Source organism: Oenanthe melanoleuca, chromosome 4 (assembly GCF_029582105.1).
Source record: "Oenanthe melanoleuca isolate GR-GAL-2019-014 chromosome 4, OMel1.0, whole genome shotgun sequence".
Lineage (NCBI taxonomy): Eukaryota > Metazoa > Chordata > Aves > Passeriformes > Muscicapidae > Oenanthe > Oenanthe melanoleuca.
In genome coordinates this window covers 57,011,583-57,028,734 of record NC_079337.1, presented here as the reverse complement: position 1 = coordinate 57,028,734, position 17,152 = coordinate 57,011,583, and the positions used below count along the sequence as shown (strand labels likewise).

Below are 17,152 nucleotides of genomic sequence, written 5' to 3'. Positions count from 1 at the left end.
GAAATTTGGTTGCTTGATGGTAATCTGAGATCAAAATTAGCAGAAACCTTTCCTTCTATCTGCACCATTATTCTGGTGCTGCAGTGCCTCCATGGTTTACTTTCAAACTGGGAAGACCATATTGCTAGGAACAGCTGGTGAGGTACCAAACCTTCCCTAGTCCTGCAGGTATCAGCATGGGATCCAACAACCTCTAAGCACAGCAAAAAGCAGTGTTGATAACAGAACACACTCTCCTAGTCAAGGGGTTTTCATGGAATTTAAATACCCTCTACAGGGCTGGAAGAGGAAAGGTGGGAAACAACCAGCATTGTTAGCAGAGGGGAGCATCCATTCCAGAGTCTCCTCCAAGTCAGATCCTCCAGCCCACCGTGTGCCATTCTGTCCCAGTGAAATCAGTGTGGCTGCAGCTAGCCCCTGGAGCACCTCTTTGGTGTAAAGCAAAGGAAGGAAGGAGCCAAGGAAGGGGAGGAAGTGTGTGCACAGCACAAGCATTTCAGGGTGTGACCAAAGCTTACCTGCATCGACACCCATGATAACACGGCCCAGGATCAGCATTTCAAAGGACCCTGCCAGCAGGGACAGGGACATCAACAGCGCAGCTGCCACTGCAAACACGTTATTGAGCACCAAGGTGCATTTCCTGAAAGGCACAGATGGTTTAGGTGGAAACCAGCATCATGGCAGTCAGATCTAGCTGTACCAGATGCACACTAAGCTATTATTCTTAAATATCTATAAATTAAAAGTGCCTAATAAACACTGCCTCTTAGGTGTGTGGTGTTCCCAAAAACAGCACTATACCCACATGGATACAGTTTCACACCTATACCACAGTTTAAATGAAAACATAACATAGATAACTAAAGAGCTGTACTTCAGAAGCACAGCAAGGAGCCAGCTTATGCATCCTAAAAACCCAAGTACCAGACCTGAGGCTCTGTACATGAATATAAATAAGCACACACTGGATTGATGTCTGTACGGAGAACCCAAAGAACATACTTCAAATAGCAATAAGCTGATATAACTACAGGCACTTTAATGTTACATACAGTTTTTGACATTTCAAGAACTTTCTAACTGTGACATCATCTATATCAATAAAATTCATCCTTAAATTCTCAGTATTAATACCATACATTGAGGAAAATTACTTCCTAGTTGTAGAGTTACAAAAAGCATTTGGGCTCATTCAAGTAATAAAAATAAACACTTTTTAAAAAATTGTTGGAATTAACCAAAATGTAGGTTTACATATTTTTTCCCATCTTTTAAAATTATTTTATTCTATAATAGTTAAATAAAACATTAGTCTTTTTCAAATAAAATAAATGCTCTTTACTGCAAACTATTACTTTGTTAAAAAGTACAAATAAAATCACAAAAACATATTTTAAAATTTCCAAAACATCTAAATTTCTAATTTGCCAACAGCATAATTCATTTTAGTTTTCATCTTTCAGAACTTTTTGCTCAAGTTTGAGGGATCAGTTAAAAAGGAGTGACCAGGAAGGCTGGTCCTTTCCTTTGTAGAGAAAAACACAAACTCTCCCACCAGTTCTAATTTCTTTCAGCATGTAAGTATCAACTGGAAATTTCACACCCTTTGAAAAAAGTCACCCATCTTGTCACAACAGATGTGCACCTTTTTGAAGGGAAATATTTTTAACACTTGTATTTTTAATTACTCTTCCTGCTTTCTAGTGGGTTTTAAGTACTGACTGAATAGCACGGCTTGAAGATTGAAAAATGAGGTTAAATTCTTTTCAAATCTGTACAACTAACCATCAGAGTGATGACTGTACTATTTGGAATAGATTTTTCAGATGGATTCTGAGATGGCTGAAGTGATACAAATAATGACAAAAATGGAAAGAAAATATTCATTCAGGTCAAACAAACATTATACATTCACCTGAAGATATTGCTTTTTTCTCCTTTAATTTAAATAAAAGCTATAAAATACACATCTTTTGAGAAAAAGTGTCTGTGGCAAGGTTTTGGAAGTGCTGGGGCTGCAGGAGTGGCTTCTGTGGGAGATGGAGTGTGACAAGGTCAGTGGAGGAGAGGGTGATCCAGACTGAGCAGGGACATTCCAGAGGGACTGTGGTCCATGGGCACCCACACTGGAGCACAGGAGGAGTGAGGAGCAAGGAGTGGCACAGAGGAACTGCTGCACACTGGCTCCATCCCTTTGCACTCTCCTTTCACTGAAGACACTGAGTGTGACCACTGGCTGTGGTATCAAGGAGAAGGAGAGGAGCCTGTTGTGATGCTCAGACTAATATGTCTCCCTAGAAGTGACCTAAAGAATCCCTTGAGCATTTTGGCCTGGGTGCTAAGGATAAACAACAGCAGACCCTCTTCATTGGAAGAGGAGAATTTAAATTATGAAGTGTCAAAGTCACATCTTGGGAATTATGTTTATGTGGATTAAGGTTCCCTTTCAAAAAATTACATGTCTCTTGAAGTAAATAGGGCCTAGGAATCCAATAATTTGGAATTTATGTTTTTAACCTTACAGCAATATGATTCAAAATTGTTCTTTTGAAGTCATACATTATTTCTGACTAGAGCTTTTAATCCCCCTTAGCTCATTATTCTGTGTCAGTGTATATGGAGCTCAGCTTCATCATACACACAACCCTCCAACCTACACTTGAGCAATTTAACAGCAAAGTATTTTATTGTTCTGCCAACATTTCACTATGTGCTCCTCAATTACCATAATGACATGTCAGTCTGGGTTCCTAGACCAGACAACCACACTGCAGGGTGAACAGCAAACTTGAGAACCATTCTTTGCTGAGCAGCCTTTATCCACACAGCCCCTTCCCATCTGTGCTCCAGCACTCACCCACTGTGCCTGTAACAGAGCTGTTTTCATGGCTTAATGGAGATAAACATCATAAACAGGGGCAGAGTCTGCAAGTGTAAAGGTCTGCCCTGGAAACCTGACCAGCTCCAGTAGAAGTGGTGTATCTGTGACAGAGACCAGCCACCATTTTCACAAACCTGCACACAACGCTCTTCTACTCTTCACTGAAAATTCTAGTGAACCCATTTTTACTTCCCTTTTCTCAGCAATATTTTGAGAATTAATCAGTCTGAGTCAGGCAAAGTTTCATATTTCTAACAAGTATGTTAAAGCCAAATGTATGATTTGGCAGAAGAAATTGAAAACACAGAAAAAAATAATGTAACTATGGAAAATATTTAAAAATTGAAAATTGAGTGCTGAAGTGACAAAATAGATTCATGAAGAATGGGTAACAGCTAAGAAAACTGACCTGCTGTAAGCATGAAATGGAAGAACTTGAAAATATACCCTTTGAGATGAAAAATTACATATGGACAAGTTAGGAGAATAGTTAGGATAAAAATAGACCTAGGAAAGTACAATCTAATAGAAACAGTGAAAATATAAAACAGGAAAGTAAGAACACTGGAGATTTACACTGATATTTGAGCCTCCGTTATGATGTTCTCCTGTGATTTAACTGACCAAAAGATAATCAAAAATATTGAATTTACAATTAAGAAAGTCCAAATAAGCAGTTATAATGAATGCTATAATGGTGGGGATTTTTTTATGCCCTTCTAAATATAGATAAATTAAAAATTACCTTTAAAATTCTATTTGGAAGATTTTATGTCACAAAACTTTGACAGTACCTGCAGTAAAAAATGTAAACACACACCAATACAAACATTCCTAAAATACTCATATTCTCCATGGTCAAGACTTGGTCAAGTACTGCATTGTGCAGAATGGATGGCATACCCCCTCCTTGGGGAAGACCATGCATGAACTTCATCCTAGTCCAGTTCTTCAAACTCTATTTCAAGTTGACCCAAGAATTGAAAAAAGGGTAAATTTTTATCACCATATGACAGCAAATGATGTTAATAAACAATTGAGATATGCTGGTAGCTTTGTTTACAGTAAGGTACTCAGCAGACTCATGAAACAAGGTTCTGCCAGTCCTTTGTGAAATCATTTCCATTTTATGGCATTTTCCTTTGGCACAGTTGACAAGTCACAGTCATTGACATCTCAGCCCACTGCCCATTCAGAGCAAAGTTTCTGTGACTCCAATGGTGCACAGGAAGTTTTTGGAATTTAAAAATTTGTTATTGTTGTTTTTTGTTTTTTATTTTTCTAATAAAAGTAAAACCTTCTAGAGAGACTAAATGGGAAGCTACTTTAAAAATTGCAAACTTACCTTCCAAAGAACTTCACAATTGGGGTGACAATAATGGCACCCACAAGGCCACCGATGGCAAAAATAGAAACGGTTACGGACCAGAGGAGCGTCAGCGTGCCCTCATCCACTGAGAACCCATATCTCCTCTCCCAAGTTTCATTGTAAAACTTCTTGATAAACTGGAAGAAAATACATCATAAAAATATGCAAAAAACCCCCCAACCTAAACCAACAAAAAACCACGCACTTCAGAATACAAGTGAGAGAAACAGAATTAAAAACTCAGAAATCCCCAGCAGCTTTCTTGCAGGAATTACTCTTGTTCTTCTGTCTCCCTCCTCCAAAAAATGGGGCCTCATTTATAGACACAACTGCAATCAAACTGAATCAGTCCAAGCATATATGCATAGAACTACAAGGCAGTACCAAACCAGGTGGGGGAAAAAACCCACAGGTAGACAAGAATGTCCAGGACGAGATCACTCTTTAATCTTTAACATGCCAAAATTTATACTATTCCTCTGCTTTCCTCACATGGGCACAACTACAGGCTTTTAAAGGATGCCTTCTAACAGCTTCCTAATGTTTAATTAGACTAAGTTCTTCATCTTTTTAAAAGTTAAAGATGTCATAGCTCCAGGATAGCATTTTAACACAGTCTCTGTATTGCCTGCAGAGACATCACCTATTTACTTTCTATTTAGTCAAGCTTCCTTGTTTTTATGCTGCTCCCTTTTCAAAACCAAGGAAATGCCACCGTGTGCCTGATGCTCTGTCAAGGACACAGCACCAGGAAGTTGCAGTCACTCCAGCAGAAGGACACAACACACTTGGGAAAAGCTCTCAAGCTCTACAGTATCAAAAGTTTAATCTTGGCACTTCTTCCCAGTTTTTCTCCAATTTTCTTCAGAATGTATCAGCTCCTAAATTACCCTGGGACAGGACCCAGCATAAAAAGCCACTACATTTTCCTTGTTCAAGCCAGGAACTTCAAACTTTACCGAAAGTCTGGCCTTGGACACATGAAATATTCTCTTTGAGGGCTTTTAGTTTGAATCATCACCTCTCCATCTATAAAATATCTAAGAAAGGTGAAGGTAAAATATACAATTTCCTGTCTTCCATCTATCAAATTTCTAGTAAACTTCTTGTGTCCTGAATTAAAAGGAGAACAGGGTTATTTCTCCCATCCTATCTTAAATGTTTCTAAACATACACGGGAAAAAACATATAAAATAATTAAAAGAAAATAAAAATAAAAATAAAAATAAAAATAAAAATAAAAATAAAAATAAAAATAAAAATAAAAATAAAAATAAAAATAAAAATAAAAATAAAAATAAAAAAGTCAATTTGGTACTTGAATTATTTAGAGGTCTTACAGTAAGATTCCAAATGAATTTGCCATTAAATCAAGATCTTTGTTCTTTAATGCCGATACTCAGATTATATTTAGATTCAGACATCTAGTCTATTTGAAATTAATTTCTGATAGAAATGAATATTAAGAGAAAACACTTTTAGAACACTATTAGCATTTCTTCTTAATGATAATGGCTAAAAATAATATGTAAATTACTCTCCCCTTGTGTTATGACTAATTTTATCAGCAGAGCAAATATTCATGAAAAGAAAGTACAAACTAAAACACTCACTAGTAATAGATAGATGGATGTTCTGACATGTACTAGCACCTCTCTCTGGACTCACATTGCCAATAAATATGAAGCTATAACCTACACAGAGGTTTTCAGAAGATGCACACAAAACAAAACAAACCCAGTAGACAAATCCATTGGATTTGAATCCATTGAATTCTGTGCAGAAGCTCCTTTGGGATTTTGATCAGATGTCTCAATAACACTAAAGGAATAAAACTGTATACAAAAGCTTTAGCCCCTAAACAAAACCTACAAAAAATGGTGGCTGACTGATATCAGTATCTTTTTTTTATCAACTGCCTCAGTTCAATATGATAGTAGTGCTGGGATGAGAAAGAGAAGAGGAATATAAGGAATATATAAATTTTATATATATGAATCTAATGGGTGTATTTTAAAAACAAGAGAGATATTTTCCTTGCCTTACCACAGTTACAGGGGTGGTTCACACACAGTGACAGCCACTGAAGCAGCTGCCCCAGCAGGCTGCAGTCTGTGCACAGGAGCTCAGGGCTGCAGCCTCCTGCAGGGCTCAAGGCACAGCCACAGGCACTTTGATCCCGTGCAGGGCACAGAGCACATCATTGTCTCACAGGCATTGCCCACCATCAGTCCATGACATGAACTGCAGAAATCCAGCTCAGAAAAAGACAGCTTCATCTTGTATCCAATTAAATCTTTTGCCTTCCTACTGCCAAGTGCTCCCATAGGTTTTTAATAAATTCTGGTAACTCTTTGAACAAGCCCATGGAAACTTGTAATTCTGGGTTTCTCAGGGAATCATACCTGTGATGGGCCATGCTCTTTCCCACAGAACTACAGGCAACTGAGTGGGAAGCAATTTTAGCTCTGAACAGAGTATGTGCAGCTTATTTCCCTCTTGCAACAATCAGGAAGTTAGACTAACTAAAGTTAGTAAACTAAAACTAAAAGTTTTACTTTATTAAAGTAAAGCCCACCAGTGAGAACTATTGGAGAATTCCCCTGTGGTTTGATGAGCTGACACAATTTGTGGCACTGAAGGAAAATGGACACAAAAATTTACAAATAGTTCTTCAACACTTCAGTCTTAAATTAACTTCCTTCACTCTGTCAGCTCCTGCTGACATCCTGATGACATACTCAGTTTGAGAATCCTAGAAACATCCTGTGATTTAGTGAACTTTCATCATCATGCCTTTTTTCCCTACTTCTCAAAGGATTATACAGTCCTTCTCTAAGGCTGGAGAACTTCAGCATCAAGAGGAATTTTACTGAAGTAAATGGGCAGAAGATACCCAGCATCCTACAGAGAGAAGGACAATCTGACAATGTTGGCTGTAAGCTGCATGTTACCACAAGAAGTTATTCATCCTACCAAGTTTAGAGATTAGCTTACAACTTGTAGGAACTACTGCACTCCCAGTCAACCTCTTACAAGGCTGCTTTTATCTACAGCTACAAGATACTCTGCTTTGGTGTTTCCCAGTCGTCTCATATCAGTATTCCCAAAGGGTCACCTTGCAGCAGGCTGATGTAGTAACACAGGTGAAAACAGATGGGGCAAAGGTTCCTTTTCTTGTGCTGCAAGAAGCACAGCTTTGATGTGGCTCACTGTTCCCACCCTGGCTGTGACCTCAGCCTATGCTCTTCCCTTCAATCTGACCACCACATTCCAGGGATAGGGACAGGAAAGTGGTCTGTCGTAGGCAAGTGGAAGACACACATTAATGCTGGAGCTAGAGAGAGAGCCAGAGGATAGAGTGGTATTTTATTCTTGAACTACACCACTTCCTTGTCAGTAGGACTACTCCTTAGCCCTAGCTAATGTATGGCTTAACATGAATAAGAGAGATACAAAGTTCTCAATCAAACACTGAAACCAAGAAAGACTTCATGCGTGCCTGTAATGGTAGGACCAAAGCCATCAGCATGGTGCCCAGTTTTAGCCCAAAAGTCACACTAAAGATTTCAAGCAAAACCAGACAATCCTGGAAGTGTTATTAAGTACAAAACCTGGAATTTAGCATTTGTCATGGGGTTGCATTTTTAACCTTCCCACCCATACCACTGTAATCCATTACATGGTTCAAAGAGAACTTTGTGAGTGCTGCCAAGGAGCTCATCCCATCATTCTTCTTTCCTTTACTCCTGCAGAAAGTGACAGAAAAGCTCAGACTACCCGGACAGTCCATTTATGAAATGGTACTTCAAAGTTTACAAATTGTTCTCACTACTCTGTTGACAGCCCTAAGGCAGTGCAGGAAGGATTTTTCCATCAGGACAATCAATACCATGGCTTCTTGCTGATTTTTTCTAAGCTGTGTTTATCCTCTGATGGCTGTAAGGCAAAGTCATGTTTGGATATGTCATGCTTACATCCAATTTATTTAACCTTGAGTTTATCACATAAAAGTGTGCAAGAAGATTCAGGATTAGCTTGGACCTGGGAGAATGAGAAGCAAACCGTGTGCACCCATTACCCTCCACAGCAGCATTTAACTCTCTGACAGTCCCTGAATTCATATGAAAACCTCATGGAAAGCAGAAAGAAAGTTTTGGGCAAAGGAATGTTACTACAAGAGATTTAATCCCCTTCTACTATGTAATCAGGGCTATAAAGGCAGGATGCTGAGGAGCACAACAGTAGGACAAGGCTGCCCTCTACTGATTTAAATTCCACTTTCATCAATCACTTACCACTGCAGGAGCATTCACCACCGACAGATTGTAACCATAAAGAAAAGACGACCCAAAAGCACCAGTTAAGGAGGCTAGAATAAGACTTCCAGACCAATTCTGGAAAACAAAGAAAAGATGCAGCCATTGTTAATACTCTCAAAATTAATGTACCTCAGGTTTTAAAGTCTCCTTAGCTATCTTGCATAGCTCCTGCAGGCAGATGTCCTTGCTGCAGAGTAGTAGCCTGAAACACTTTCTCTTGCTCAATCTGAGAAACATTACATTTGAAGTGACAGCATGTCACTTAACATCTATGGAGGCATAAGTGAACATTTGAACTTCTTTCAACCTCACAGAGTTCTGCTGCAAGCATTCTAGTAGCTCCCACACCAAAAAAGTAAAATGCTGGAGAAGCATAATCTCAGCAAAGGAAATTGTTGACAGTGTATCAGTAGCACAGTGAAGTAAGGTATAGCATATATGTCATACACAGGTCTGTGGGTAGATCTGACTTGGATGAAAACTCATGAGATGGTGTGAAATTGTGACCAAAAAAATTAAAATTATGGCTACTAGGTTTTGTCAGCCAAATGCAAGTTTGCAACAGTAAGTTGTTGCACACACTCTCCAGTGCCCTTTTCCCAGTGGCACACCTGTACTTCTCCCTCTTCAGGTCTCCCCCCCTCATCCTCCTCATACTCTTTTTATGCCAACTCTGGAATTTTTGCTTTCACATCAGCTGTTGAATACAAGGTAGAACTGCTTTGATTTGAGAGATTTTGCATTTGCATTCCTTTCCAGCTTCCCTAGTATTACTTTCTGCCACTCACTTCTCCTGCAGGATTACAGAATGCGGCAGAAGGGACCATTGCCAGCCATTCCTGAGACACTGAAGTCAGTGTTTTGGTGACAGGTCAATTGCAGATGCCATTGTGTAGGTAATGAAAGACAACTCTGAATATGTTAAAATGGATGTATTTTAATGTGCTTTCAATTTTTAAAACAGCTATGACAAGAATATAGTATTTTGGGCACAGCTCACTGCTATTTACGTCCAGCCTCCCCGCTCACTGAAGCCTCAGTCCTTTCAAAAGGAATAAGACCAGCTTAAGCAGGCCTGGGAAACTCAGCTTCTGCTGTATCACCCACCACACCACAGCAGGTTAATGAGTGAATGCATTCTGTCAACTGCACAAAGCTGTGTGCTGGCTTTGGAAAACGCAGCTCCTGAGCCTGAAGGAGGTTGGTGTAGCTGGCTCATGGCACAGCTGCAGTGGCAGTGGACTGGAACGAGCTCCACCAGCCTTGCAGGCACAGCAGGGCTGTGAACACACTGGGGATGCTGGCATGTGCAGAGCTCCTGTGCCACACTGCTGGCATGGACTCTGTGACCTGTGGAGAAGGGATGAGACACCCAGGTGCCAGGGTGGGGATCAGTGTACGACCCAGAACCTGTGGGGTCTGCCACGCTCACAGCTGCCAATAATGAGCATTCAAAATGCACCCTGCAGGATGGCTGAGTGTTTTTAACTTCTTCCACATGATGTGGGAACCTTTTAAGAGATTACACAGTTCATTAACCAGCCTGTTTTTGGTCAGGTCAGGAGGAAGTGGGCAGGGGGTGAAAAGACTTGTATAAGAAATGTATCCTGCTGAGATCATTACATAAGCCAAACACAATTTATTATTATTAGCCAGCTTCTTAAAATGAGCCTGCCACACACACACAGAGTTTGTGCCATTACTTTGTTAACAAAATGTAGAAATTTGACATAAGGATTTATTTAACTTCTGATGATAACACCTCATATTAGGTGCTTATTATTTATGTGCTATACGGAAGCATTCCTGCACTTAGAAGAAATTGCTACTACTCTGAATGAATGATGCTGGGAAAAATATTTCTAGTGTTCTACCAGGCTGCTCCCAAAGGGTTCATAAACAATAAGTGTGAGTTCCCAAGTGTTATGCAGTAATCTTGATGCAGTATTTCTAAAGGGCTCTACTGCAACAACGTTAGACATGTCAGAAAAATCCTGCAAGTGAAAATATTTGGAACATATAACCTAACGGTCATTAAAAATGCCAATGAATGCACAAAACTTTCAGTACAGGCAAATTATATGCATGTGAGGCTAACTGGAAGATCATTCAGGGCAAAACACAGAAGCACCTAGAAAACCTCACACTGTAATAGCTGAATTTAGAAATTTATTCAATACTATGAAGTTTTTAAGTATACAGGCTGCTGCAGAAGACTCACTCAGTTCGGAGATTTTGGAACTTGGAATGAGAACTTCAACTTCTCCATGACCTGTCTCCTTGTTCAGTATTTTAAATATTTGCTCAGGTTTCAGCAATACCAGATAAAGACAAAAGCAAAATGAAGCAAGAATGCAAAAACAACAAAAAAATCAAACTGTTGCTCAAAAAAAATTTACCCTGTGGCAACATTAGTAAAAGGAAAGATAAACACAACCCATAGTGTCTTTTAAAATGGCCAGGAAACAAGAAAACCACGCCTCCTCCATAGGTGCTCCCTGCCTTCACGGCCGTGCCTGCGCTCATGCGTCGCTGCCGCCAGCCCGGGGGCAGGAGCGTGTGACCGTCACCACAGCAATAAGTGCTCAGTCAGGAGAGCTGCATGTCAGCTCGCAGAAAGACCTGCAGGTACCCAGGACTGCGTACTAGTGAAAGCCCACATTTTCTGTCTAATCACAGATCCCAGGGCACTGTGGTCTGCAGATGCTTTTCGTAACTCCAGTTCTTGTTCAGTATGCAGTGAAATATTTGTGCTGGCTGCCATAAGTCTCAAATAGTCTTTCTTTTTTTTTTTTTTTTTTTTTTTTTTTTTTTTTTTTTTTTTTTTTTTTACTGCATGACAGTTTGCATTTCAGTTTTCAAAGCACAGTTTAGAGCATTGTACTTTGGTTAGTTATAGCCCTCTCCTCAGACTAAAATTAAGCACAATTGTTAGTGGTAAACATTGAATGCATGCACAAGGAAGTTTAATCTTTTAAAGTAGATATTGAATTCTGTTCAACAGAATCGACACAGGAAAGCTGTTCCCTGGAGCACCATACTGGGGACACCTCATTGAGACCCAAGTGCCCGCGGACCCAGCGCCCTCCGGCATCTGCCCCCGGGGCTGCGGGCGATGAATGGAAACCTCCGTCCCTCTCTCCCTGGCTCTGCCCTTGCCCTGAGAGCTTGCCAGCACGGGTGGTCCTGGCGAGCAGCGAGGAAGCAGCAGCAGCCCTCGCCTCGCTCCGCTCTGCCGGCAGCGCTTCACCCGCGGCGGCGGCCGCGCAACAGCCGGGCACGCACCGGCCCCGCACCGGCCCCGCACCGGCCCCGCGCTGCCCCCGCCCGTCCTGGGGTCCCGGCTCGGCCGCTGCCATGAGTTAGCTCTGCCCACCACCGGCCTACCCTGCCCCGGTACCCACAACTTTCCGAGCGGGGAAGGGCTGTGCGACCAGCTCCGCCCGGCTTTGGGGGAGCCCCCGGGGATGTTACCCCGGCTCCCGCAGCCTCCGCGCACCACCCTCCGCACCCCGGCAGACAGGATGGGGATCGCCCCCTCTCCCGTTAATCCTCCCGAGTTGTGGGCAGCGCAGGCCGAGCTCCCCGCCCGCCGCCCCGGGCTGGCTGCCGCTCCGCGGTGCGGGCTGCGGGCGATGCCGCGGCTGGGAAAGCTGGAAAGCTGAATCTGCCCCGCGGTACTTACGCCCCGGCGGGCGCGGCCGCCGCGCTCCGCTCCCCGCTGCACCAGCGTGTGCGCCTCGGGCTGCGCCGCTCCGGCCATGCCGCCTCCGCACGGGCACAGCGGCCGCGCATCGCCGGGGCAGCGCGGGGCAGCGCGGGGGCGGGCGGGGGGCGGCGGCGCGTCCCTGCCCCTGCCCCTGCCCTGTCACTGCCCCTGGCATGGCCACTGCCCCTGTCACTGCCCCTAACACAGCCCCTGTCACTGCCCCTGGCGTGGCCACTGTCACAGCTCCTGCCCCTGCCCCTGCCCCTGCCCTGTCACTGCCCCTGGCATGGCCACTGCCCCTGTCACTGCTCCTGACACAGCCCCTGTCACTGCCCCTGGCGTGGCCACTGTCCCTGTCACTGCCCCTGCCCCTGTCACTGCCCCTGACACAGCCCCTGTCCCTGTCACAGCCCCCGCCCCTGTCACTGCCCCTGACACAGCCCCTGTCTCTGTCACTGCCCCTGGCATAGCTATTGCCCCTGACACAGCTCCTGCCCCTATCACTGCCCCTGACACAGCCCCCGTCCCTGCCCTGTCTCTGCCTGCCCGTGCCCGTGTCTCTGTCCCTTTCACTGTCCCTGTCACTGCCCCCGACACTGCCCCTGCTCCTGCCCCTGTCTCCCGGGAGGGGACAGAGCCGGTGCCCGGTTTTCGGGCAGCACTGGAGCGATGGGGAGCAGGAGCTCACACCTGAGCGTGCCCTCCCTCGGCCGTGCTGGGGCTGCTCGGGCCCTGTCCCTGCTCAGGGACTCACCCAGCAGCGAGGCTGGGCAGGAATGCCGCGGTATCACCGCAGCCCCGCCAGCGCCTGCCACTGGGGCTGGGGCTCCACGGCTTTCAGGGACCCCTGCGGGGTCCCGGCTGGACACCTGGGCAGCCTGTCTGGGAGCTAGACTCGACACTAAGGCGGGGAAGGCTATTCCCCTGTTGCCGAGGCTGGAAAGTGAAGGTACCACAAGGCTCGTAGCCAATCAAGATGTTAAGGATGTTTCCACAGCCTTAGGAGGTTTAGATCTGACATGCCACACTACTGCTGTGCTAAGAATGGGGATTAGACATGCCACCTGGGGAAGATAAAAGCTTTCAGCTATTATATTTGAAGGTATATACTTGCAATCATGGAATTTTGAACTGCTAAGAGTTAAATGACACCTTCTAGTTGGCAATGATGAGTACTAAGTGCATCTGGGAATTGTCCCCAAGTGACTGTAGCTGATATTGGTGTAAATCTGAGCTGTTTTCACTCCTGATATGCTACATACCCCAGAACTAGCTCAGAGCTCTCAAAGATACAGTAAGTAATGGAGCAATAGAGGCTGGAAAGCAGTTTGTGATGCAGCAACTTTGGAGTGTCATTGGTCCAGATCCAGATGACTGGTGCTTGAATAGGAAGCCAATGTTACTCATTAATGTCTACAATTATTGTACATGTTGGTAGAAGATCTGGACAACACTTATAATCTCTGAATTGTTGTGATCAGTCAAGTTAGGAGAATCAAGCCCCTGGAATATATAGGCTGTATTTGAGATTAATTAGACACCTGTGTTTTGTTTTGTTTCATGTTAAATAGCAGTGAAAATTGTTCAGTTCATACTCAAATACAAATACCATGGCTACATGTGATTAATATGCACATAATTTCTCACCTTAACACAGAATTTTTGACTGTTTCCAATCACTGTTGGTTAGTTACAGAAATTAAACATATGCTACTCAAAAAAAAAAAAAAAATAAAGGTAACTATTCATATAGGTCCAAAATAATTATTTCATAATAATTTTCTACCTCCAGTCTCCAAATAGCAAACAAATGCCTTGACAGATGATTTTATGAATTCACTCACCATTTTTTTCTTTACTGCACTATTTTCTTTCGTCATGCCGTTGCTTTGCTGTTTGTTCTCCATTCTGTTACCTTGCTAAATAATAGCTGAAGAAGAAAAGAGGGAAAATTGTGTTACTGTTCAGGAGAGAAAAGTTACAGGCTCTTTAGTAGACATGTTGTCACTATTAGAGGAGGAACATCAGACCCACAGCAACTACAAAAGAAGTTTAGTCAATCAGGTGGAACTACATTACTATGGCTTGCTTCCAGCCAGGGCATTTGGATTAATTGTTGGTGTGATTCTAATGATTATTAGACCTTATACTAGCTAGGTCATTGTGCATTTGCAAAGGAGGAGTCCATTTATTTACTGTTCTATCAAGCAAATTCTTGGCTTTACATCACCATATGTACTTAAATAATGTTAAAGGGTATTTTAATCTTAATTTATTAAGTAACAAAACTATTTCTGGTGTTTCAGAGAGGATCTGATGCTGTTGTTTACGTGAGCCTCATTGTATGGTCTTGGGCAGTCTACCAGTTTGTTCAGTTAATTTGGAACATGGATTACTGTGTTATTCTGCTTCAACATCTTGAGATGACAGCACATTTCAAGATTTTTGCCTGTGTGGCCATTATGGTAATGATAGATCCAGTCCTGCACACAAGTTGTCTTTCAGACAGGAGTCTACAAGACAGTGATCTATGAGACGTGGGGGGTAACAGGAGGTTTGGTGAAGCAGCACACTGGGTTGTTGAGCCCATCACACTTACAGGAGGTTTTTAGGATGAAATCACTTCTGTGAGACATTGGCAGTACAGGGGCCATTATATCAGATGGTCCCAAGCACTCAGTCTGTGCTTTTAAGTAAGAGAAACCAGAGACAGAACAACAACCTAGAAGCACTAATGCCAGAAAGTTACCTTCTTCTCTCTCTACTTACCAGTGCAATCAATACCAACAACCTGCAAACAAACTCCTATTCCTCTGCTTCAAGGGGCTTTAGGACAATTCCTGCCAAATTGTTCTTCAAAAAGGGCTTTCATGGAAATGTATTTCATTTTATAGGAGAGAGGTTTAGTCTCATCAAACAGTTCTCCTGTCCCATGCCACATTTAACAAGTATATGAAAAATAACATCATGACCTGTTCACTGAGGCTCCCACATCCCATACAGATTTCATATATGGATAAAAGTAGATAATTAAATTAATGAAGGTTCTGACAGAGCACAAACAAAGCATCATCAAACTGGAATTTAAGAGCTGTCAAGATAAAGAGTATATGGGTCATAGCACTGAAACAGAAACAACAAAGTCAGAAACAATCTGCTAAGCATCTAAGGAGACATAACCTCACAGCCAAGCCACTAGCAGGGATAACTTGTGTCTGCCTTCCCTCACTGAACTTATTTTTATGTGGCTGAATTTATTTCAGAACATCTTCAAAACATTTTAAGATACTTCTGTTGTGTCTGGAAAGTTTAATTGCTAGCAATGCACCTCAGTGTAAGTGTTAAGATTGAGCTATTCTTCCTATATCTCAGGTAATGCTCTTTTACTTTTTTAAGATAACAAGTTGACTGTAGCAAAAGGAATGCTACTATATCCAGAACAGGCATTCTAGTTGATGCAAAAAATAAGAAATCTGAACTGGGGATGGAGTAGAAGTCACTGAAATCCTGCATGGATTTGTCAATGTTATTTTTGCATCTTATTGACTCGTGTGCAGGGAGGAGACATGATTTCAACAAGCAGAAACCTGATCTTCAGATTGCAGAGTGCAACAAAATCTAAGGAAGTGATGATCCACTTAGGGGAATGAAAAGCTTATGTTTGCTCTGATGCTGTTGTTTACAACGTACTGAAACATTTTAATAGATAGTGTGGAAAAGTATTCCTTCCCTCTGAAGTTCATACTGCTAGTACCAGCTAAAGTTGCTAAAGATGTCAACCCAAAGATATTAATTCATTATTTTTTCTTTGTCACAGCAGATTAGATTTTTCTGCTCCATAGCTTGTCCAGTTAATAAGGAGGCAACTCACAAATCAGGAAAGGCTCACTTATGTCAGGCCAGGGGACATCTTCCATTTCAGCTACAGCTTGTTTATCTACTAATCCAACAGTTTATTTAGCATGTATGGGTTGAGTTCACTGGTAGGACATGGAATCCATCTGAGTCCTATGAATTGTTAGCCTTGGCAAGGAAGGCTCAGCAGTTCACCAAAAAGGAACATTATGACTGGCACAGCAAACTGACTAGGGAGAGGTATGAATAAACCTGCTGTAATCCAGGTTTAATTTTGATCTTCTGTTGAACATTCGACTTTCATTTACTGACTGCAAGTCAGGAAAAAGGAAAGCTTTTGGAAAGCTATCGCGTGCAGAAAAACAAATATGCAAAGGGTGCAGTTCAGGTGAACTAAGACTCTAAACAGCCATATTTGCCAAGTCAGATGATGAAATCACCAAGGAGATGACCACCTCAGAAAAGCTGAGTTAAAGAACACAGATGTTGAAAAAACCCAACAAGACCAAGCCAGACTAAGAAGTGTCTAAAACCTGGACTAGACCAATTATTGCTGTCAGTCTGAGCATAAGGCTGTGGCCAGTGAGGATCCATTTACCATCTTCATCAGATGAGCATGGACTAGCAGCAAGGCCCCAGCCACTCCACCCAAAGAAAAACACAAACAAGCTTCAGGCAGTTTATCTCAGATATAAAAGCTCCTCCTGTCATAAGTTCCTCATGATGGGCATGCACAGCTTCCCTATCTCCACTATTCTCAAATTATACTATCTCCATAGGAAAGTAATGTCTGTGTCAACATTGCACTGCTATGGACAAGAGAAATGTGGAAGAGCAGCCTCCAGCTGACAAAATTCACTTGTAATTTTAAACTAGTACAACATCTCAGGATTGAAAAGGGCTTTTTACCCCTCAGGACACACTTCTCTCAACCATAGCACAGAATTGCTTTCTTTTAGAAGCAGGAAAAAGAAGCAGCAAAAAAGACACTACCACAATAAGGTGTGAATGGC

General features: G+C 42.5%; 1 protein-coding gene across 5 annotated transcripts in view; it reads right to left on the bottom strand.

Annotated features, from left to right (window-relative positions):
• SLC2A9 (solute carrier family 2 member 9) overlaps nt 1–17,152 on the bottom strand; it is a 98,421-nt gene that overhangs the window by 66,028 nt on the left and 15,241 nt on the right. For 4 of the 5 annotated variants that reach the window (XM_056490361.1, XM_056490362.1, XM_056490363.1 and 1 more), the window contains 4 exons: nt 14,129–14,214; nt 8,552–8,650; nt 4,230–4,390; nt 519–643 (listed from right to left, as the gene is read on the bottom strand). In XM_056490361.1, the coding sequence (XP_056346336.1) occupies nt 519–643; nt 4,230–4,390; nt 8,552–8,650; nt 14,129–14,191 (448 nt within the window). In that variant the 5' untranslated portion in view covers nt 14,192–14,214. Of the gene's footprint in view, nt 1–518; nt 644–4,229; nt 4,391–8,551; nt 8,651–12,260; nt 12,432–14,128; nt 14,215–17,152 lie in introns of those variants that run through there. The other variant, XM_056490360.1, reaches the window with a different exon arrangement.